Source organism: Gambusia affinis, linkage group LG03, assembly GCF_019740435.1.
Source record: "Gambusia affinis linkage group LG03, SWU_Gaff_1.0, whole genome shotgun sequence".
Lineage (NCBI taxonomy): Eukaryota > Metazoa > Chordata > Actinopteri > Cyprinodontiformes > Poeciliidae > Gambusia > Gambusia affinis.
This window is the reverse complement of record NC_057870.1, coordinates 849181-873885: the sequence shown is the minus strand read 5'-3', so window position 1 is coordinate 873885 and position 24705 is coordinate 849181. Positions and strand designations below refer to the sequence as shown.

General features: G+C 41.5%; 1 protein-coding gene across 2 annotated transcripts in view; it reads left to right on the top strand.

Moving 5' to 3' along the window:
• zfr (zinc finger RNA binding protein) overlaps nt 1-24705 on the top strand; it is a 46068-nt gene that overhangs the window by 17893 nt on the left and 3470 nt on the right. Inside the window, exons 9-17 of one of the 2 annotated variants that reach the window (XM_044111653.1) lie at nt 1011-1204; nt 1303-1422; nt 5692-5837; nt 9727-9892; nt 10135-10337; nt 10549-10699; nt 18071-18212; nt 20067-20164; nt 20964-21059. In XM_044111653.1, coding sequence (XP_043967588.1) covers nt 1011-1204; nt 1303-1422; nt 5692-5837; nt 9727-9892; nt 10135-10337; nt 10549-10699; nt 18071-18212; nt 20067-20164; nt 20964-21059 — 1316 coding nt within the window. The remainder of the gene's footprint in view (nt 1-1010; nt 1205-1302; nt 1423-5691; nt 5838-9726; nt 9893-10134; nt 10338-10548; nt 10700-18070; nt 18213-20066; nt 20165-20963; nt 21060-24705) is intronic. The other variant, XR_006370184.1, reaches the window with a different exon arrangement.

Below are 24705 nucleotides of genomic sequence, written 5' to 3'. Positions count from 1 at the left end.
GGTTTAATAGGTCTTGTTTTACCTCAGACACTTTAGCCTCCAGTGCAGCCATCGTGCTCACCATTCCAGTCAGTCTTTCATCTATACTATGGAGCTTGACTCCAAAATCTGACTTTAGCTCTTCCAACACTTCAGCTATGCTAGCCATATTCGCGTCCTCACTGCACTCAGTGTTGTTTTGGTGGCTGTCTTGCGTCTTGAAAGAATTTTGCACTGTTTCACAGACAAAGCTTTAGACGTATCAGTGTCATATCTTTCAAGCCTTACTTACAGCTTTTACAAGGGTTTTAAAAGGAAATTTTGAAAACTTTCGTAGGAGTTATTCGGTCACGTTACCCCCCAGAAGATGCTTGAATATTTTGATCAATGAATTGTTGAAATAGGTTGGAGAATGTCAAAGTATTTCTAAAAATGAAAAATGTAGGGAGAATTTTAACATTCTTCTTAAGGCCCGGCATACGTCATGCAAAGTGCTGAAATCGACTTTATCGACATAGTTGTGTGATGAAAACTGCGTCTCTGTTCGCAGAGAGGCATCTCTGCGAATTGTATGAAAGGTGTGTGCCAATATGAACGTACTGCAGCCACATGACTGAGTGTCAGCTGTTGGGCTTTGGCTGGAGTATGCCATAGCCTCTAAGAAGAACCCGCTTCATTGTCTTTCAAATAAAAGGAATGCAGTGAGAATGCACTCAATCAGTGAGAAGGCATTATTCATTGTCACTGATTAAAAATAATAATGTGCACTTGTCCTTCCTCTTAATTTTCTGCAATGATGCAGAAAAGGTCTGACTGAGCTGGTTCAAAATGTCCTACTTCCCAATATGTGCGTCTTTCATTGTTTCAGTAAATTCATAATTTATTAAGATTCCATTTCCAGCAACCACACTGTATGAACATAACTAATACAAAGAGGTGTAATTAAATACATTTTGAAAAAATTTCTTATGTTTTTGCATTGGATTCAGGTTTGGATGTTCAGTTGATATTTGATGTTTTGTAAATTTCAGCTGGAAGTAAGTTACAGACGACAGGAAAGATGGAGGAGATGAGAGAAGAAATCAAAGGCGATACTTGTAAGCCGGCCGCGCCCTCTTCTGCTTCCCCAGATTCTAAGGCTGATCTCTGTGATTCTCCGTCCACATCGGCACTTATTGCTTTGCAGAGTGACGTCCAGCCTGTTGGTCATGACTATGTGGAAGAAGTATGTGTTTATAAAGAAATGCTTATGCATAACCAACCTATAATTGTGGTTTTTATCTGGGTTGGCTCAGAGTGGATTTTATGAATGTTTTCTTGCAGGTCAGAAATGATGAAGGCAAAGTCATTCGTTTTCACTGCAAGCTGTGTGAATGTAGCTTCAACGATCCCAACGCAAAAGAAATGCACCTGAAGGGACGGAGGCATCGCCTCCAGTATAAGGTTGGTGGCTGGCTAAATTTGCTACAGTGAAAGTTTGCTTCAATCTCTGCAAATTCCTGGAGAATAAAAATTGAACTCAATGTATAAAGTTGATTAAGGATTACAAAAGCATTGCCTATTGACAGATTAAAACTAGTTTGCTCACATCAAACAAATTATAAGAACAGCAACTTAAGTTATCGGAACAGCAGAGCCATTGTCAGATCACAGCAGGGTTTCCCCCAGAAAACTTGTTGAGCTCGATAGTCGGGGTGCCGAAGCGGGGCGTGCGGGACACCGAGGTTATCTATTGTGTTCGTATTAAAAGATATTAAGTAGACAGGAAAAGTAAAAATATTACAGGGTACTTATATGTTGCTGGAACACATCACAAGTGAAAGGCTATCTAAACCCACAACTAGTCTTAAAAATATCAACTCCAAATATACAATTAAAATGAATATGAATTATTTGCACTGTTTAATCCAAATTAAGTCAGCTGCTCCATCAGGCCCCCTAGGGCTTCAGGGTGCCAGGGCTAATATTTTAACAGACGCAAATGAAACATTTATTTATTGAGATTATCCATCCATCTTCTTCCTCTTATCCGGGGTCGGGTCGCAGGGTCAGCAGCTTCAGAAGGGAGGCCCAGACTTCCCTCTCCCCAGCCACTTCTTCTAGCTCCTCTGGAGGAATCCCAAGGCTTTCCCAGGCCAGCAGAGAGACATAGTCCCTCCAGCGTGTCCTGGGTCTTCCCTGGGGCCTCCTCCCACCGGGGAGGAGGCCGGTGGGAGGTGTCACCAGGTGTTCCAGGTGCCCGGAACACCTCACCAGGGAGGCGTCCAGGAGGCACCCTGACCAGATGCCCGAGCCACCTCAACTGGCCCCTCTCAATGTGAAGGAGCAGCGGCTCTACTCTGAGTCCCTCCCGGATGACTGAGCTTCTCACCCTATCTCTAGGGGAGAGCCCAGACACCCTACGGAGAAAACCCATTTCGGCCGCTTGTATCCGCGATCTCGTTCTTTCGGTCATGACCCAAAGCTCATGACCATAGATGAGGGTGGGAACGTAGATCGACCGGTAAATCGAGAGCTTCGCTTTTTGGCTCAGCTCTCTCTTCACCACGACGGACCGGCACAGCACCAGCTTGACGGCAGACGCTGCACCAATCCGCCTGTCGATCTCCTGCTCCCTTCTTCCCCCATTTGTGAACAAGATCCCGAGATACTTGAACTCCTCCACTTGGGGCAGGACACCCCCCCGACCCGGAGAAGGCACTGTACCCTTTTCCGGCTCGAGACTACGCCCTCGGATTTGGAGGCACTGATCGCCATCCCAGCCGCTGCAAACCGCTCCAGCGAGAGCTGCAGATCACATCCCGATGAAGCCAAAAGGACCACATCATCCACAAAAAGCATAGATGCAATCCACAGGCCACCAAAACGGATCCCCTCAACACCTTGGCTGCGCCTAGAAATTCTGTCCATAAAAGTAATGAACAGAATCGGTGACAAAGGGCAGCCCTGGCGGAGTCCAACTCTCACCGGAAACGAGCCCGACTTACTGCCGGCAATGCGGACCAGACTCTGACTCCGGTCATACAGGGACCTGACGGCCCGTATCAAGGAGCCCGGTACTCCATACTCCCGGACAACCCTCCACAGGGCTCCCCGAGGGACACGGTCGAACGCCTTCTCCAAGTCCATAAAACACATGTAAATTGGTTGGGCGAACTCCCAGAACCCTCCAGGACCCTGCTAAGGGTGTAGAGCTGGTCCAGTATTCCAAGACCAGGACGAAAACCACACTGCTCTTCCTGAATCCGAGGTTCGACAATCCGACGGACCCTCCTCTCCAGAACCCCCGAATAGACCTTGCCAGGGAGGCTTAAGAGTGTGACCCCTCTGTAATTGGAACACACCCTTCTATCCCCCTTTTTGAACAGGGGGACTGGAGTCTGCCAATCCAGGGGAACTGCCCCCGATGTCCATGCGATATTGAAGGGTCGCGTTAGCCAACACAACCCTACAACATTCAGAGCCTTAAGGAACTCCGGGCAGATCTCATCCATCCCCGGGGCCCTGCCACCGAGGAGCTTTTTGACCACCTCGGCGACCTCGACCCCAGAGATTGGAGAGCCCAATCTCTGTGGAAGCTGAGCCAGAGTCCCCAGGCTCAGCTTCCACAATAGAAGGCATGTTGGTGGGATTGAGGAGGTCTTCGAAGTATTCTGCCCACCGGCCCACAACATCCCAAGTTGAGGTCAGCAGCACACCATCCCCACTGTATACAGTGTTGGTGCTGCACTGCTTTCCCCCCCCTGAGATGCCAGATGGTGGACCAGAATCGCCTCGAAGCCGTACGGAAGTCTTTCTCCATGGCCTCTCCAAACTCCTCCCACGCCTGAGTTTTTGCCTCAGCAACCACCCAAGCCGCATGCCGCTTCGCCCGCCGGTACCCATCAGCTGCTTCCGGAGTCCCACAGGCCAAAAAGGCCCGATAGGACTCCTTCTTCAGCCTGACGGCTTCCCACACCGAAGTTGTCCACCAACGGGTTCGAGGGTTGCCGCCACGACAGGCACCGACAACCTTGCGGCCACAGCTCCGATAGGCTGCCTCGACAATGGAGGCACGGAACATGGTACTTGAGATTATCAATGCTGCTAAATTTGATGCAATTGTTTCAGCATACAAAAATGTAAATATTTTAAATTAACATTTAAATGTAAGATTTTAAGGAGCAAGCATGATTACTGTGTATAAGTTCAAAGAACAATATTCATAGTTACATTGTTTTGTTACCATAGCTACAGTCTGATGCTTTGAGTTTAATCGTTGAGTTTGAGTTCTGTTTGTTCATAAATACAAATTAGTAAACTGCAATTATAACTTGTTTCTTTTTAGGTTGGCAAATTAAACTACTCCCCCTCTTCCAGATTTCACTAAATCTAACACAGAAGCTTGTTAGAGGCACTGATGTTTTTAGCAGCAAGAGGGGCCCCAGAATAAAATTTTGCTCCTACAGCCTTGGACTGGCCCTGCGTGATGAGTTAAATCCACTACACTGCAGAGGATTTAGTTTAATGCTGTTTGTGATGGACCCGACTCAAACGAGGACAAAAAGAGTTCAAATTAGAAAAAAATTCAATTTAATTTTTCCAAAATAGCAAACAAAACATAAAGATTCAATGCAAAAATAAATCAAAGAATAAATAACAATCTTGGGCCCAATTTAACTGAGGTCAACTGAACTCTAACTGAACACAAACAAAACTGACCTTTCTAACAAAGAACAAAAGGCTGCTTAAATAGGGGTGGAGGAACCTAAATCTATCACTAGAGGGACATAACAAAAGAATAAATAAATACAAAATTAACTAAAGCATTCTATGAAACAAATAAAGCAAAACTAACTTTTACTGAACAGAAACAATAATAAGTGAATATTTAAGTGACAAAATTAACTAATTAAAAACAACTTGAAACAAGTCTCCTCCTTCAGTCTTTCAAGACAAATGGTTTCCTCCAGGTTTCCTCCTCCAGCTGTTTTGAATCAGCAGCACCTCAAACAAAACACAAGTGTAAGTAAACCATTCAGACAGACATTAACTAAAGTGTGCACCCATTAGGAAATGTATATCTAAATGAAATAACTAACTTAAACTGAAATATAATATAAAGAAAATACTAACACGATGTGGTGGTGGGAGGAGCATCCACCACACACTGCTAATGTGGCTTTAGTAGCTTTCGTGTCTGAGTTTTTAATAAACTACCTTGAGCAACTTAATTATTAGTTGCTCAAGGTTATGGGATGAGTTTTTCTGATCTACGTGCAGCCAAGCGCATGAACTCTCACTAAGTGGACAAAGCATTTGATATGGTTTAATGCATTGTGTAACCAAAAAAAATAATACGGGAAAAAAAAAAAAATCTATAAACCAGCGTGAAGGCGCGAAAGCTTCTCACCGGGCTGAACCTGCGTGATGAGGTTAGTGCTAGTTCGTTAACCACTAACCCTCTGGCCAAATGGGAACATACATAACCTTTACAGTGAAAACAGAGCCACACACTGGGCAGCGTGTTGAGATGTAAATGCCCCACATAATTCTTTCACAAAGATGAATCATTCTCACCGCTCCCTCAACGCGCACCTCTGAAAGCTCAACTACAACTTATTCCTAGTAAAAGCATGGCGAGCTGCCAGGCTTATAACACACTGGGGGAAACTCTGCACAATATAAATTTTTTTTAAATTTAATTTTATTTTTTTATGTTTTCTTTTGTAGAAGAAGGTAAATCCTGATCTGCAGGTAGAGGTCAAGCCCAGCATCCGAGCCCGAAAGATTCAGGAAGAAAAGATGAGAAAACAGATGCAGAAAGAAGAGTACTGGAGAAGAAGAGAAGAGGAAGAGCGCTGGAGGATGGAAATGAGGTACAGATTTTTTCTGCATTCGCTGTGAAACTTACTACATGTACACCATTGCGCTTCACTTAGGTCTGAGCAATATAGCCTAAAATCAATGTCATGTAAACGACATATTTAGCAGTTCACCTCAGTGATGATGAATGGATGATAACACAAACCTCGAGTTGACAGAGTAACAAAATTATGACAGCCCCACGACAGCTGATCCATATTGACTGTCGAGATAAGGATCGTTTACCACATACATCGGTAAACGGTGAAAGCTGTAAATGGTGCATTCCAGCCCTCACTGGTTTGGGCAGCCCCATGAGACGAGTGCTATGACACGAGAGTCTCCAGGCTTTTGCTATACCAAGGCAATGGTGTTAAATACACCGCAGTGTGACCCAATAAGTCCATATTTCCTATTGCTGGGTTGCAGATGACATAGTACCGACGTCACGCAATGCAGATGGGAGTCAGAAAATAAATGCAGCCCGTTTACTTCTGCTGCTCCAGCTTCAACATGCCTAAAGTCTGTCTTGTACAGATGTTCCAACCATTCTAGTAGAAAGATACATTTTATTTTTGTGTTCTAAAGCTAGTTGGTCACAGTGGAGATGATTTTATAGAAAAGACTTATAAAAAAAAAAACGAGAAAAGAGTTTGCAGTGACCACTTTCTGACAGGTAAAGTTCATACCGTTTAAATTGTATTTTCAAGCGCTCGTATGTAGGGTAAGATATATTATTTTTGCGCCCTAGCTTGGTCGAACCATGTTTTTAATGGGGGTTTCTGCACCAGTGCACAAAGCAGCGTACACCAATCATATCTTGTGATTGGTGCACACTGTTGGCCATCTCATGCACTGTAGCGGTTTGATCTCTGGAGTTTACAACGGCGCAGATCACACGTTTCACTTTTTAAACAAAATGGACACAGGCTGACCTATATGGGCATTTATATCAACCCTCTGTGAGGAGTTATGTTTGGAGAATTCTTCATTAAGGTATAAGTCAAGTTCAAAAGTGTTACACCCCACGGTCTAGGGGTTCAGGGCGGTAACATAAAAAATATCCAGAGAGAATAAGGGACATAATACAAAAGTGATTTATTACAAAAATGAGGTCACACAGAACCAAGACACAGTACAACTTAACCAAATTAAAACAAAAGACAAGGGTTAACAAATTCAAGATTGGGTAAATGCAAATTATATTATTAGAGGTTCAAACAAATCAGTCAGAAGTAAACTCAAAACACCCCTGAGGGGAAAAAAAAGGAAAGAAGAAAAAAACACACAAAGGGAGCACCAAACCTCCCTTGCAGAAGTTTCTAGCTTGAGAAAGCAAATTACAGCACAAACAACTGCTTTAGCAGTACATCCAACAAAATGTTTCAAAACACCCAAAAACCAGTTGCAAATAACAAAGGAAGGGAACAGCTCAACAACCTCTGCCTACAAGCTGTCCCACTGGAGCAATGTTTCAGGAGCCTTTTAAAGGAACAGATGAGACTCATCAGCATCTGATTGGCTTGCCATGCTCTGCTGATCCAATTGGGCGTGGTTCCTGCAGCTTCCAGGCAGCCAATCAGAAGAGGTGCTGTCACAGCTGATCCTGCATAACAAAAAGGACCCTGAACAGCCTCAAGAGGTCAGGGGCCGTAACAAAAAGCCACAGCATTGCTCTGGTTAGCTCAGTGTGAAGCACATTTATAATCTGTAGTTGCGCTTTTAGAGGTGTGCTTTGAGCATGCAGTGAATAATTTATCTTTTTGAACAAAGAACTATGTGCAGTGTGTGCAGGTACATCTCACACACGCTGCCCAGCTCGTGGCCATGTGTCTGTGCTGATAAAGTTTATCAGTTTGATCCTGGTTGACAGGTTTGTTAGTGCACCAGTGGCTCAACCTGTGGAGGAAATATCGTGCTCACCAGTAGTCATTGGGGTCATTCACAGCAGAACACAAGTTTTATTTCTCTATATACATATTGTAAGAATTTGAGTTTTTCTGTGTGTTTATTCAGGTTTCTGTGTCAGTTGAATTAATACTTACTGCCAATACTTACAGTAATGTCTGCAATATAGTGATGCGAGCATTCGCAAATGCTCTATAAGCAATAATGCTCTATAATGCTCTATAAACTATTGGTTAACTATAAGCAATAGTAAAGAGCCGGTTCTCAGTGAGAACTGTTCTTTGTTTTTGTATTGCTTTGCGCACTCTGCAATAGCTATTATCATTCCATTTTATGAACAATATATATTTATTTAATCATCAAATAAACCTCCAATTAAAAACTAGTGGTGTTGTGGTGTGTACGCCTCTCTGTTCTGAACTTTTATAGAAACAGTTAGTTCTATATACATGTACAACCTTGCGTTTGCATTACTGCTAATATGTTTTTGTTTATGACATTATCATTATATGGTTCCTCAGTTAATTTACACTTTTCAATTCATACTTATCTGCGTGGGCTTTATTTTCAGATTTCTGTTATTTGTATTTCCTCCCTATCTGCCTGCACTTTTACATTATCACTATAGTTCAACTTGGTGGAGTTTGGTCTTTCAATTGTACACTTTTCTTTATTAACCTGTTGTACCTGGGTCATGAAAAATTATACTGAAGGCCATGGAGAGTCATGGAAAAGTCATGGAATTTTTTTTCTAAATACCAATGGGAACCCTATATAGTGGTTATGCTCCGATAAGGGTTTTTGCTGCCGATTCTGATACCGATCATCCATGAGGCTGATCTTTGCCGATCACTGCAGATCGCCTGGATTGGCTGTTAATTTTCCCTTTAGGTAGAAATTATACTATGTTACCTGGCAAAATGGAAAAAAAAATTGGTGTGTGTATACATACAATATAGTCTGTTGTCTAGGTCAAGCAACAGGCTGTTTAATCAGAGTACGGTAACATAGAATCACAAAAAATAAGTGTTACATGATCTTTGGGAAAAAATGGGATTGTTTATTGGCCAAAGTCTCTCTCCTTCTGTAGACGTATCATAAATTTGGCTCACGTCCTCAAACTTTAATAACTCCCATTCTTAATTCTATGACAGGATGCGGTGATTCCCTGTTTTGTCCATCTTCTGTATTTGTGGTCTATTGATGCTGGAAGAAAACATGGGTGGGACGCAGACCAACTCAATACTTCTGTTTGTGGAGATTAAACTTTTTAATGACCTTTGTCCACTTTTTCAAACAAAAACTTAAACACAGAGTTTGTAATTGGCATGCCTGGGGCAGCCCAGAACAGACTGTATAGGGAAGTCCAACCAGGAAAGCTAAATATCCTTCCATTTAGCCCAGGGGTCTCAAACTCCAGTCCTCAAGGGCCGCAGTCCTGCAGTTTTTAGATGTGCCACAGGTGCAAAACACTGGAATGAAATGGCTTAATTACCTCCACCTTGTGTAGACCAGTTCTTCAGAGCCTTAATTATTCTATTCAGGTGTACTGCAGCAGAGGCACATCTAAAAGTTGCAGGACTGCAGCCCTTGAGGACTGGAGTTTGAGACCCCTGATTTAGCCCAGGGGTCACAAAACTCGGTCCTCGAGGGCCGGCATCCAGCACGTTTTAGTTCTCTCCCTGGTGGCACCAACAACATTTTCAGCTTGTCAATGTTCTTCTTAGGCCTTCTAACAAGCCATCATCTGATTCAGGTGCGTTAAACCAAGGAGAGAACTAAAACATGCAGGAGGCCGGCCCTCGAGGACCGAGGTTGGGGACCCCTGATTTAGCCTCATATACTGGGTTACACCAGCACACGTGAGGTCTAAGTTGGGCAGATAAAGAATTTTTGTGGGGGATCAAGGATACTCTTTTATAAAGCCTAATGATGTTTGTCTGAATGAATGTGAATGCAGTCAAATGAATATAAACAACATATCGTCATTTACAGGCGGTATGAAGAAGACATGTACTGGAGACGCATGGAGGAGGAGCAGCATCACTGGGACGATCGGCGTCGGATGCCTGATGGGGGATACATACAGGGGCCCCTGGGCCCTCCTGGCCTTCTAGGAGTCCGACCAGGCCTGCCAGGTCTGCAGCCACAAGGTCCCATGGTGGGTCTCCATAAATTATTCTGCTTTGTAGTTTACAAAGTTTGCCTTGTAGAAATATATTCCTCCAAAATGGCTGAATCAAGGGTGAACTCACTCACTCCAGGAAAATCCAAAATCAATTAATTGTTTCAGCCCTACTTTATTGCACTTAAAAGGATGAAAATAAACATTTATTTTGTCTAGCTATTTTTTTTTTGCAGTTTAAATAACTGAATCTACTTTAAAATCTGCGTCCCTTTCAGCCGCCCCGTCGTCCAGATTCTTCTGATGACCGCTACATCATGACCAAACATGCAGCCATTTACCCATCTGAAGATGAGCTCCAGTCCATTCAGAAAATTGTGTCAATTACAGAGCGAGCCCTCAAACTTGTCTCTGACATAATCACAGATCAGGAACACGACAAAGAGGACGATAAAGAGAAGAAGGAACCGGCCAAAGACAGGTGCGGCATTTGTCTTAGACACAAGCGTTGTTCTTTGTCAGCCTATTAAGACCAGATCTCTGTTTCGACTGTCATTGTCTAAAACTGGGATGAGTTTTTACTCTGCACTTCCAGTGTTACTTTTAACAAATGCCAGTGTAACATTTAAGAGCTACTTGTTTATTTTTTTGTGCACATTTCCATTACCCATGTTTTTCCCCCCACTCTCCAGATTGCTAAAGGGTGTGATGAGGGTCGGTGTCCTAGCCAAAGGCCTACTGCTCCGTGGAGACAAGAACGTCAACCTAGTGCTGCTCTGCTCTGACAAGCCCACAGAAAGCCTGTTGGCCTGCATTGTGGAGCACCTCCCCAAACAGCTAACGGTACTGTTTACATACATTTCTCCTAAATGAGTATGCTGAATAATACATTTTATTTGTAGGTGCCGTTCTCGACACTCAAAGTCACCTGACATAATCAGGGTTTAGTGAAAGGTAGTGAAAGGTAATAAATTAAGCTCAAATTAAGGCCAGTAAAATGTAGTAAGAATGAAGGCCAGTAACTAAAGGTAGTAAAATGTAGTGCATTTTTAATCATCCTTTCAAAATATTTTAAATTTTCCATTGATACTCACTTATTTTTTGCAAGTTTGTTTTATTAAAATCTGTATAAAAAGTTATTACTACTGTACTGGCAGGACCTGAGCTGTCACTGATAGACTCCAAGCTGCTGTGCGCATGCGTAGTGTTGGAACCGCTTAACTTGCCATGGGAAAATATAAGTTTTCACAATTTGGGCTCCATGATCTGAGATTCAAAGACTAGGAATGACCGAAAGGCATTTTGTAAAGTCTGCCAATCCAATCTGGATATGTATGACCTTCGTTTACCCCTGAAGAGTTCACTGAATTGTAATTTGACTCAACTGTGCCCGGTAGGTCATTCCATCACCTATATCTGCTTACCACAACCTACACCAGATTTTTTTTTTGTGAATCATCAGGGAGCACTAGTGGACAGGTGCAGGAACAGCGCAAGGTGGTGATCAGGTAGTGTTGCTAGAGCTGCCGTTGTTAGACTGTTAAATAGGCCTGTCGCGATAAACGATTAATCGATTAATCGTACGATAAATTAAAACTATCAATGTCATTTTAATTATCGGCTTTATCGTCTCTTCCAGCCTTTTTCTCTTTCTGTTGATGACACTAAATGAAAAAAGGCTCAACCCGGTGCTCTCCACTGACCCTCCTTTCCTCGTTTCTTTAGTGTAATGCCCAGTTCACTCTACACCATCTTAGTGTTGTCGGTCGATTGTCGGCCCATTTTCAAAGCTTGAGATCACACATTAGCCGACAGAAATCCTAGGTATAACGGTTCAATCGGGTTCCATCCTGCTGTGTGGTGTCCAACAATGAGCACAAAATAATGGCTACAAGTTCAGTTAATTAATTTTAAAACCAGGCATTAATCAATGCTTTACTACAATCTACCTGCAGTGCATGTGGCTCTAGTGTCAGCGTAACGTCCTGACTGAATGAAAATCATTAGAACCTATTTATGTCACGTTAATGAGGAACAGCTGAAAAGTTACCGGGTTCATCAACGTAGCGATTTCGCTCCAACTCCTCCCCTCATCATTTCTATATTCTTTGCACGAAATGTTTTATAAACATTAATGTTGTTTCCACATATCATCTCCAATGTCCGCTGGACTTCAGATTGCGCCGTGTCAGCTGTTTGGGATTCCCCTCTGTAATTTCCCCTCAGAAAGCAGGAGGAGAATCTGCACTTTCTGATTGGTTACCTGTCACATTCAACAGGCTGCGTTAACAATCCCAGCGGGGAAAACCCCTGATTTAGATCAGAGGGGCCACAACAATCTACAGTAACACACCACACACTACAGGATGATCACAAGCCACAATCTTTGTATGACCAAAGTTCTAAGATTGTCTTAAGGGGAAAATGTAGGAGTGAACTAACGTGTAGTGTGAACTATTGCATCAGGTAGTCGATGTTCCATCTTCTCTATTTAAATCTAATGATTACTGAAGGACAATATGGTTTACAGACTTCATAATCTGAACTCTTTTGGTTGAATGCAGTATTTATTTACACTTTGGCTTTATGTTATTTCGTTTTTATTCAAGTACATTTTTGTTAATGGAGACTGAGAATCAATTTTATTTTTACTTTTGGTTGTTTTGTTTATTTGATCAGTTCCAGTGTTAAATGTTCTTTTGAAAATAAAGTGTATCTATATTTGGCAGGAAATCACATGCATTATTATATCATTTCCATTAAATCAGTGTAAAAAGGTCTTCAAACAATATTATCGTCTATCACAATGGTTTTTGAGACAATTAATCGTTCAGTAAAATTTGATATCGTGACAGGCCTACTGTTAAATCTCCTACACAAAAACTCACTGAGGAACCAACCTAATTGATTGATCATCATCAGGTACCCTACAATACTCCATGGTCAAATGATGACATCACTTAAGCCATACTCACTGAGAACAGGAAGTGTCATGTTTTACTGTGAATGCTCTATGTGCTGCCTTTTGTAAATTAAGCTGGACCAGCAAGGTTTTGAAAATCACATTAGAACTCCCTCTGGCAGATATTTTGTTACATTGTTTGGTGATGCTTTAAAAGAAAATGGAGATCCAAGATGGTGGAACGTAACACCAAAGAGTTCATAAAATTAAGTGGATTATCTTGATACGTTGTGTTTCAGACAAGATTTGTTTCAAATCAAAATCAAATAACATTTTATTAGTATAGCACATTTCAGCAACAAGGCATTTCAAAATGCTTTATATCAAATCAAACACAGAAACGCAATGCAACATAGAATCAGCAATCAATACACGACATTAAGTCAAGTTCCATCAATAAATTTGCAATTGATTACGTTTCAAATAAAACTCTAAACAAGTGGGTTTTTAGTTGAGATTTAAAGGATGTCAGTGTTTCAGCTGTTTTACAGTTTTCTGGAAGTTTGTTCCAGATTTGTGGTGCATAGATGCTGAATGCTGCTTCTCCTCATTTGGTTCTGGTTCTGGGGATGCAGAGCAGAACCAGAACCAGAAGACCTGAAGGTTCTGGAAGGTTGATACAACAGCAGCAAATCTTTAATGTATTGTGGTGCTAAACCATTCAGTGATTTATAAACTAACAGTATTTTAAAGTCTATTCTTTGAGCTACAGGGAGCCAGTGGAGAGACTTTAAAACTGGTGTTATGTGCTCTATCTTCCTGGCTTTAGTCAGAACTCCAGCAGCAGCATTCTGGATCAGCTGCAGCTGTTTGATTGATTTGTTGGACAGACCTGTGAAGATGCTGTTGCAATAATCAATACAACTGAAGATAAACACATGGATGAGTTTCTCTAGATCTGGCTGAAACATTAGTCCTTTAATCCTGGAAATGTTCTTCAGGTGATAGAAGGCCGACTTTGTAACTGTCTTTATGTGTCTTTTAAAGTTAAGGTCAGAGTCCATCACTACTCCCAGGTTTCGGGCCTGATCGCTGGTTTTTAGTTGTAATAACTGAAGCTGGGCATTGACTATAGATCTATAACTCTAGATCTATAACTCTAGATCTATAACTCTAGATCGTTCCTCTTTAGGTCCAAAAATAATAACTTCAGTTTTGTTTCTGTTCAGCTGGAGAAAGTTTTGGCACATCCACACATTTATCTGTTCTAAGCATCTTTTCAGTGATTGGATGGGGTCAAAGGTCACCTGGTGACATCGTAATGTAGAGCTGTGTGTCATCTGCATAGTTATGGTAGCTGATATTATTTCCTGTTATAACCTGAGCCAGTGGGAGCATATAGATATTGAATAAGAAGGTCCTAGGATTGAACTTTGGGGTACCCCACATGTGACCTTTGACCTCATTGATGAGAAGTTTCCAATTGAAACAAAGAAATCCCTGTTCTTTATGTAAGATTCAAACCAGTTAAACACTGGACCGGAGAGTCTGACCCAACTCTCCAGTCCATTCAGTAATATGTCCTGGTCAACACTGAGGTCCAACAGAACCAGCACTGTGGTTCTCCCACAGTCCGTATTTATATGGATGTCATTGAACACTTTGACTAGGCCAGTCTCTGTGCTGTGGTGAAACCGGAAACCAGATTGGAAGGAGTCAAAGCAGTTGGTGATCATTAGGAAGCCATTTAACTGTTTAAACAGCTTTTTCAATAACTTTGCTGATGAATGGGAGGTTGGAGGTCGGCCTGTAATTCTGCAGTAGTGATTTGTCCAGATTGTTCTTTTTTATCAGTGGTTTGATTACTGCTGATTTTAAAGCCTGGGGGAAAACGCCTGATGAGAGCGATGAGTTACTATTTGGATCAGATCAGTAGCAACAACAGGCAGAACTTTCTTAAAGAAATGTGAGGGTAGAACATCCAGACAGCAGGAACTGGAGCTGAGTTGACTTATAATTTCCTCCAGGGTTTTATAATTAAGTAGTTGAAATTGGGTCATTTTTCCTGTATTTGTTTTGTTTTGGCACAGCATTGGTTCTGACTTTATAGAGGATGTGCAGATTAATCTTCTGATTTTTTTTGAATTTTCTCTGAAAAGAAGCTGGAGAACTGGTTGCAGGCAGCAATAGACTGAAATTCAGGTGGTAACATGATAGGAGGGTTTGTCAGCCTGTCAACTGTTGCAAATTTATGGAATGGTTTTACTTATTTATTTATTTATTTTAACCTCGCAATAAGAATGGCTAATTTGCAATGTTTGTTAGCTAATACTAAGCCTTTTAGGTCACAGTTTATGATGGCCAAAGTGAAGGCAGTGGTCAGAGGCCACTCTTCAATAAACAAGTAAAAAGAAAGAAGTTTGGTTATTGGAGCGTTGCTGTCTATCTGTGGAAAAATCAAAGACTCACGGTGAGGACAACATAATAAAAAAAACAGATTTGAAGTGGGCCACAACCACAAGGGGATATTCAGCATATCAGTCATGAGCCTGTGGTCAGATAAAGCAGATGACATGGAGAGCAAGGATAATGCTAGCAACACAGACGTAAGTTCTAATTCTATACACACTTTCGTCCACAAGTTCCACAGCATTAAAAGCATAAGTAAAAGCATAGGCTGCACGTGCACAGCTTGCGTAATCAGAAAAAGAAGGAGCCATAATGAAGCAGAAAAGTGACCTTGTGGATAATTTGCATAGTTTGAGTTGTCAGAAGGCTGTTGCAGCTGCACAAGCAGAAGTTGCAGTTTATGAAAAGGAGGAGGACCTCTCAAAATTTTAACAGGGGGTCCCATCAGTGGGACCACCTGCCAGCCCAAAACAGTGCACAGCAGAGTGTGCTCTAAAATACTCTGACATTAGCTTTGAAGGTTTGTCATTGACAGCACATCAATTCACCTGTCACAAGGCTGCACTTGAACAGTGCAAAAAGGCCTGGAGAGAAGAAAAAGACAGTAGCAGCTCACACATTGCAGAAACGCCTAAGCCTGAAGTTTGGCACATAGTACAACACATAGAGAGACCAAACCCCCCTGAACTATATCCGTTCGACACTCCTCAAACATCAACAGAGACACAGGGTGTACTAAGTACCTTACACAGAGAGAAATGTTAAGTTCAGGACTTTTGCAGTTTGATGACCACCCAGAGAATTACTGGTTGTGGAAAACAACATTTAAAAATGCTGTTAAAGATTTGCACGTTACAGCCCATGAAGAGCTAGATTAAATGGTCAAGTGGCTTAGACCTGAATCTGGACAGCAGGTAAAAAGAATCCGCTCAGCCAACCACTTTAGTCCAACTGCAGCACTGGACCTTGTAAGACAAAGACTGGAGGAATCTTACGGTTTTCCTGAAGTAGTGACAGCCTTGACAGGGTTTGTCCTATACATAAGACACCTAATCCACTTAAAAAGTGTAAAGGTTTCAGAGCAAAACCCATAGATGAGTGCAAGTCTCTCTCTTTTTTTTTTGCATCATAAAGTTTAATAAATATGAGAAGTTTAATAAAGTGGTTCTCATAAAAATATGAGAACCACTCCATGTCCCCCACATCCCCCGGGACGTGTTCGAAGTTCTGCCGGAGATGGGAGTTAAAGCTCCGTCTCACAGGGGATTCCACCAGACGTTCCCAGCAGACCCTCACAACATGTTTGGGCCTGCCAGGTCTGACTGGCATCCTCCCCCACCAGCGGAGCCAACTCACCACCAGGTAGTGGTCAGTGGACAGCTCCGCACCTCTCTTCACCCGAGTGTCCAAGACATACGGCCGCAGATCCGATGAAACGATGACAAAGTCAATCATCGAACTGCGGCCTAGGGTGTCCTGATGCCAAGTGCACATATGGACACCCTTATGTTTGCACATGGTGTTCGTTATGGACAATCCATGACGAGCACAGAAGTCCAACAACAGAACACCACTCTTGTTCAGATCGTGGGGCGTTCCTCCCAACCACGCCCCTCTAGGCCTCACTGTCATTGCCCACGTGAGCATTGAAGTCCCCCAGGAGTACAAGGGAGTCCCCAGGTGGAGCACTCTCCTGTACTCCCTCTAGAGACTCCAAAAAGGGTGGGTAATCCAAACTGTCGTTCAGTCCGTAAGCACAAACGACAGTCAGGTCCTGTCCCCCCACCCGTAGGCGGAGGGAGGCTATCCTCTCGTTCACCGGGGTAAACCCCAACGTACAGGCGCCGAGATGGGGAGCAACAAGTATGCCTACTCCTGCCCGATGCCTCTCACCATGGCAACTACAGAGTGGAAGTATGTCCAGCCCCTCTCAAGGAGACTGGTTCCAGAACCAGAGCCATGCGTCGACGTGAGACCGACTATTTCTAGCCGGAACCTCTCAGCCTCACACACTAGCTCCTGCTCCTTCCCCACCAGAGAGGTGACATTCCACGTCCCAAGAGCCAGCTTCTGCAACCGAGGATTGGACCGCCAGGGTCCCCTCCCTCGGCCGCCACCCATCTCACATAGCACCCGACCCCTTTGGCCCCTCTCACGGGTGGTGGGCCCATGTTTCCTCTATGGGCTGAGCCCAGCTGGGCTCCATGGGTAAAAGTCTGGCCACCAGGCGCTCATCATCGTGCCTCCCCTCCAGACCTGGCTCCAGAGTCGGGCCCCGGTGACCCGCGACCAGGCGAGGGAACACCAAGTCTAAAGTTCTTTCTCTTCAGTGGGGTCTTCGGGCTGCACATTGTCTGGTCCCTCACCTAGGACCTGTCTGTCTCGGGTGACCCTACCAGGGGCATAAAGCCCCAGACAGCAGAGCTCCCAGGATCATTGGGGCCTCAAACCCCTCCACCACGATAAGGTGGAAGCCCAAGGAGAGGCTACCATTTTAGCACTTTTTATGGATTACTGTTGTTGTTCAGAATTCACAGCAATTCCCTGCCAAAATCCGAATCAACAGGTCAGATTGTTTAAAGATCAATGATTGGGCAAAATACTGCAGTCTTTGCACCTGTAGATGTAACCCTGGCTCATATGATCATAAACTGGCTGCTTAGCTGTTGTGTGTTCACAGACCCAAAGTTAGAGAGACAGTTACCTGTCCCACCAATCAAGCTGAGAATTGAACCCCAGCACCACATATAGTCATAACCACTAGTTACCACAAACACAGTGGAATTAAATATGAATTCAATATGCTATAATATGGAGTAAAACCAGCTGGCCGGAAGGTAAAATTGAATTTTTTGTCCATTTAGTGTCTGTTTATGTCTACACATTTCTCTTTGTCCCTGCAGCTAGTAACACCAGACAAATATGAGGTCAAGGGATCGATGGAGGAAGCGGCTATCATCCTGACATCTTGCATCGAGCCGAAAATGCAAGTGACAATCACTTTAACTTCACCGGTCATCAGAGAGGAGCCGGGCCGGGAAGGAGGTTGGAAAACGCATCACAGCCTTCCCATTGCACTTTTTTCTTGTCTTTCTGTTTTCTCTTTGCAAACAGTATGTTGGTTGATATTCCCAAAGAGCATTGTTCTGCTGGCACTACTCAAAGATTCGCAGGTTGGATCAATTTCCATCTTTCTATAGACTTTTTTTCATTTGGATTGTGAGAGCTCTTTCTTCTCTGTGGTTTGCAGAATAGCTTGTTTTCCCTCTTTGTTCTTTAAACAGATATGTTTTTACAATGACATGCATGACCTCTATTACTGGTCTGAAGCTAAGAGCCTCTGAGAGATCCATAACTTGGTTAGTTTACCTGTAATCCCATTGTGGCTTTATGGGTCACATTAGCTTGTTTTTTAAATGGAATAAAGGAAAGTGCCAGCAGTGTTGCTCTTCCATCTTCTGCTCTGTGATTCCTTCCTTTCAAATGCTTTCTTTTATCCTTGGAACAAAGCATGATCAGTGTTTGCCTTGTGTTAAGTCTAGTTATTCCAAGGTGAGATTCTATTTTGTTTCCTGTGTTCCAGGGGATTGTTTCCATGTGTATTGTTGGCTATACTCAATGGAAGACATGATTACATCTTTTCCCTATATTTTGGTTGAGATCAGTTTAAGAGAATCCTTTCTTGACAAAGAAGTAGACGAGCTGAATTTGTTTAAATGCTGCAGTGAAACCGGAATTGTGTAAGAGTAGAGGAAATTGATGTAATTTTCCCACAGGAAACAAATCTTCTTTTTGTGTGCTGGTGAATGGTTCACCATGCTTGCGTCCCCTGTTCTGAAGTGCTCCCCTGAGTTGACCTCTTTTATTAAAAACACTCAAATTTGAGATTGATTCCTCTCTAAGACAATTCTTTGTCATTTTAGTTTCGACTGGTAATAAAAGATGAGGATAAATGATTTTAACACTGATAATTCAATTCAAATAGAGAAAATGATCACGCCAAGGAGTGGAAAATTGATTGTTTTTCATTATTCTTAGGGGAGTATTGTATAAAGTTCAGGAAAGAAGGTTTCTGTAGAGGAATCTATGGTTGCATCGGAGCACAAGCTTAAATGACCACTGGGGTCTTATTCCAGCCTACTGATGTTAGCTGTGCATGCAGTGATATCTAACCCCTTTGTTTTTGGCTAATCGTCATTTGTTCTTCTTTGGCAACCATTGCTTCCTCCTTTTTAAAAATTTGTAGTTATACACAGTTTTGCATAATATTGAATTATCCTTCATACACACACCACACCCACCCTCAGAGGATTGTGACCCACTAGTAAATCCCATATGGCCCAACAGTCTCGGAAGGATTTTTGACCAAGGTTCTCTCACATCCCAAAAACTTTGCCACACCTGCTATTCCCATGCCACTTTTTATCAGGTCATTTCTTCTTAGCACTTTCTTACCGTTAAATTTTTTTAGTTCATATGACTGATTGGTAGACATTCAAACCTTACTGTGAATAAATACTATCCACAGAAAAAAAAGTTTTATTGAAGTTTCAGATTTTTACCTGATAAAATGGTTTTAGCCTAAGTAGCTCTTATTCAAAACTCTCAAGTTTTTTACTAAACGCATAAGTGAGTCTGTTGAATCAGTAATTTCATAATTAGTAATTTGAAAATTAGTTTAAGTACACAGCCAGCTGCCATCAGCTTCGTTCCTCAGCAGGGTCATTTTTTTGTCAGACTATATTTATTTTTTAAATTACTAAGCTCAGAATAAGTATAAAGTTTTGTTAGAAAGAAACATTGGTATGTGTGGCAATGTGTTTGTTCTATGCCAGCCTCGCTGACCTGGTCAAACACCCATTCCTCATCATCGTTTTGACACTTGAAATCCATTTTTAGATGTAACCTCGGGTATGGTGAAAGACCCAGCGGACGTCTTGGACAGGCAAAAATGCCTTGACGCTCTGGCTGCTCTGCGCCACGCTAAGTGGTTCCAGGTTCGGAACATCATTTTACTTTCTCATTGTAGCCTTATGAGATGTATTTTTTAAATTGAGTTTGAAAACCTTTTTTTCTTTTTTTTAAATAAACAGGATAGTTCACATTTGAACCAAGAAAAAAAATGTATATTCAAGGATGCCACTCTGATAATTTGATTTATGTCCTTTGTATATATTATAAATCTCAGCCCATCTGAATCCTTCATATAAAACTTTAATAAACTCATTGAATGGCATCCTTGTATTATTTTCAGCATTTTCCGACCACTACATAAAATTCCATAAGGCTGCAAAATAACTTGCACAAATGCCTTTATGTCCAACGTTTGTATTTTCATTCTTAACTTTTTATAGAATAGGGATTGAGAGAAAAGGGAACATCTGAGTACTTTCCTGTGATTTTGCTACCTGAGCAAGAAACATGGGCAAAGGAACTCTGATTTCTTTGCCTCTTTCAGTCCCTATACTTTTCTCTCAGGTGGACTGTTGTACTTCTCAGTCCCTGTTTGTGAGAAACTACAATCAGTATGGGGTCAGGGTTTAGAAGATGGCAAGAAAGGTCCTAATTCTTGTGCATCTTGTAAACTCACAACTCCTTTACTAACTGTGAGGTACAAGACTACTGGGAATGGCAGCTAAATGCAAATGTTTGGCTTAAACACATCAAACTGTATTAAAGCTTCCATTATGCACAGTAGTGATTGGACCTCTATAATGTAACTGATTCACTTGTTTGGTCCATTTATCTCTTGTCAATCTTGGTCACGCCATAAACCTAACTGTATTGCCTCAAAAGGCTAGAGCCAATGGTCTTCAGTCCTGCGTGATCATCATCCGGATCCTGAGAGACCTCTGTCAGCGAGTCCCCACATGGTCACCTTTCCCAGGATGGGTAAGTTCACAATAATGCTGATTGGTGATTAACTTAATGAGTAACTCAAGTTTTTACCGTGGCTTTTATATGTATCACCCACCCTGCTTTAGTTTAGGACAAATAGAAGAGATGCTTTTCAGAAGCAAGGCAGGCTTGAAGACCTGCTGCTTTTCAAACTTTAGATCAATTTTTTTTGCAGTTTTTAACTGCAGCAGCTTTGTAACACACTTAAAAAATAAACACTTTTTTTAAATTGTTTATTTTTTAACTCATTATGTTAACTTAAGGAGTTAAATTAAGGAGTTAAATTAATGAGTAACTGTTTGGTTTTTTTCTTCGTCTAGTTTGTATTTTATCTTTGCTTTTCTTCATTATCATAACTCAGCATCTGAAGTCCATAGTAGGTTTTGCTAATAAATGTAGCTTAAAATGGCTTAAATTTTCAGATTTCAGTTTATGGACACTCTTTATGTTACCCTTGTTTTTGTCCTGTATATTGCATTTTTCCCCAATTAACATTTATGATGATAATAATATAACATAATTATTGAACATATTCTCCAGTCTTATTTGCTCTTGGTCATATTAAAATTACTATTGCACTAGTTTAAAGTGTAACTAACTACCAAATTTACTTTTTTTGCCGATAAACTGTCTAAATAGGTGTAATACAGACCAGGGGTTCCATCCCTAATAAATGATTATTGATATTATGTTTAATTTATTTACAGAACAAGTGCTTTTTGTTTCAGTTCTTTATTTCAGTTACGGTGCGACATTTAGTTAAACATTCTTTCAGGCAGAGGGACTGACCATCCTTCCTGTACAGAGAGAATGTGTCCCTGTACAGAATGTCAGATTTTCAATTTGAGGTTAATTGATTGAGTCTTACCTTTTCAGGTGTGTCTCTTCAGCAGGGGGGAGCAGCAAAAACTCCAGGTGCTGCTGAAAAGCTCCTGGTGCATACCATTTTCAGTTCGGAGGATTAATACTATCAGGAGTTATATTAAGTAAAATTTATTTTTTGATAGTGCTAATGATTTGCATCCATGTAAATATTTGTTCATACCATTTATTGTTTTGCGTTAGGTTTGTGTAAATAATGTGTGTTTTTAGTTTTGTTTACTTGGTACAAGTGGTGAAATTGCCCAAGGCATAAAAACTAGCTTCTCTGTCTCACTATGAAATGGGTGTCGGTTCAAATGTGACCTGCAGCTCCAACCAAATAAATCCATCTCAGCTGCATGTTGTCATGCCTCCTTCCTAAAATGCTGGTCAAAGTGACAATAGGTTATTTTGAGTTTTAACCTTTTTTCTGTGCAATTTTTTGACATTTTCTTGTGTAAATTTATTTAGTTCCACATTATTTTGCCTAAAAAATTACCATCTTAGTACTGGTTCCTTTGGTTAAACAGGGTCTAAGCAGTTGCTTAATTATTTAAAACGATACAGCTTCACCTCACTCGATACCTCAAACACATGTGCCACATGTTTCTAAAAGATTTCTGTTGATTTGGCTGATATAAAAGCATCCCACTCCCTGCTGAGGTCTATAGGTTAGACTGGAACTACCAGAGGGCAGTTTCAGTGCAGCCAGTGGTGAAGTGAACCCGGTTGAGTTGACTGTGAAATGCAGTGCATAAGTCCAGGAGAATCAGAATGGAGAGAGATTCAGCATCAGATGACATCAGGTAGTCTCTGTGCTGTGAGTGGGATGGAAATAGGATTGAACAGTATTAAGGTTTAGATCATTTTGAAGATGGATTGCAACTGTTTTTGGATATGAAGGGCTGATTGGAGATGTACCGTACCTGTAATTGGAAAGGACTTCTGGGTCAAAAGTGAGGTTTAAAAAAACCCAGCCGCTCATCCTACGTGATTTCTTTCATCCAGAGGCTATTGGTTCTCAGTTATTGAAAAACAATGCATCCTGGAGGATCAACAGTGTTGAAGTTTTAAATTTCACCCAATTGCTAATATTTGCCCGTGACAGATATAATGCTCCAGTTTGACAGTATCATTCTTACTGGAGGTTGCCTGTGCTGTAAACAACTGTCTCCCACTGCAAAGAGAGAAGAGCAAATCTGAAAGAGGCAGCAATTAAATACATATTGAAACCCAACACAGACCGAAGTGCTTTATTCACTTCCTCCATTGCTAAAACTACAGGGAGACTACAATTCTAAAACGGTGTAGAAAATCAAAGTCGTTGTTCACAACTTCTTCTATTCGCTGACTGGCCTGTTCAAAAATCGAATCCAAGTCAAGGGGAGAAAGCCCAGACTGTGCTGGAAGTGGGATTTTTTTATTTTCTAATAATGTTTTTGAGCAGAACTGTACAGGAACGCAATGGACAGGCTAGGTTCTATGAGGATAGCAGCTTTCTTTAGATTCTGTGATTTTAAAATAACACTTGCATGATTTAAAGGATGGACTATGTTTTCATTCTGTGTACACAAAAAATTGTTAATAAATATTTCACACAGACTGATAAATTTCACTACATTTAAGAATAGTGTTGTTTCTGTCTGTAGCAATCAAGTCAAACTCTGGCGCCATCTTGTCTTGTAATGATGGTAAGTCAAAACATGCACAACTAAAGCCGAGTACACAGAAGCAGAGGATGTTGCTTCTGAACGCAGCAAAGAGTTGAGTGATTTATGTACAGTTTTGGAGGATGAGGCTGGATGAAGTGAAGTTCAGGACAATTCCAAGGGCCAATTACCGACAGGGGGCCCTCCACAAAATACTTTTTTGCATTTTTCTTTTAGAAATAGAAAAAAGGTGAGGCCCTATTAATTACAAAATATTGTGTTTTTAAAATTGTTTCCATCAATAAAAAATAAATGTTACAACTCCCAGACCAAAGAGCACACGTCCAGTTTGCATTGAACACACCCTTGGATCTGCATGAAATGGTTCGTTCCTGTTTGGCAGGCTCGACAATGACGATGTTCAACAGCAGTCAGTAGAAGACAAGAACGACTGTGGCAGTTACTATGCCTCCATGAAAAAGTACTAATGTCAGGTTTACAAATCCCCTTATCAAAATAATCCCTCTCTTCCCATCCCAGTGAAAACGGTGAGCAACACTGTTCAGTGATAACCTCGTTGGCATCATTCCAGGAAGTCTGTGTAGATTTTTCCTGTCTCACTGCTCTTTTTACAATTTCACAACAAAACAATATATTTATTAGTGACAGAAATTAAAACAGTCTTTATAAAATTATAATAAAAAACAGCCTTTTGTCAGTCTAGATAGTCCTGCCTTAGCTTGCATTTAAATGACAGATATCTGTTGCCACGTCCCTCCTGACCGTCCCCTCAAGTGAAATTAAAGCTGCAGTATGTAACTTTTATTAACAAAGGGTACATATTTGTTAAGACTGTCAATATGTTGAGAGATTATCTGAGAATAATTTAATTCCTCTGCCTTCTCCCAGTGCTCTCTAGAAACAACCAATCAGAGGCATGAGGTGGGTTTTAGCGCTGTACATCACAATCTTTAACTGTCAGTAGTAGGTCAGGGAGGAGCTGGAGGAGATTAATCTTTTCACAGATTATCTGTGTCATAACAAACTGTCAAGGCAAGAATGAAAGGCAGTTGCATGCTTTTAAAATTGTGCCACTTTTTATGGGTCAAATAGACTCAAGAAATTGTAAC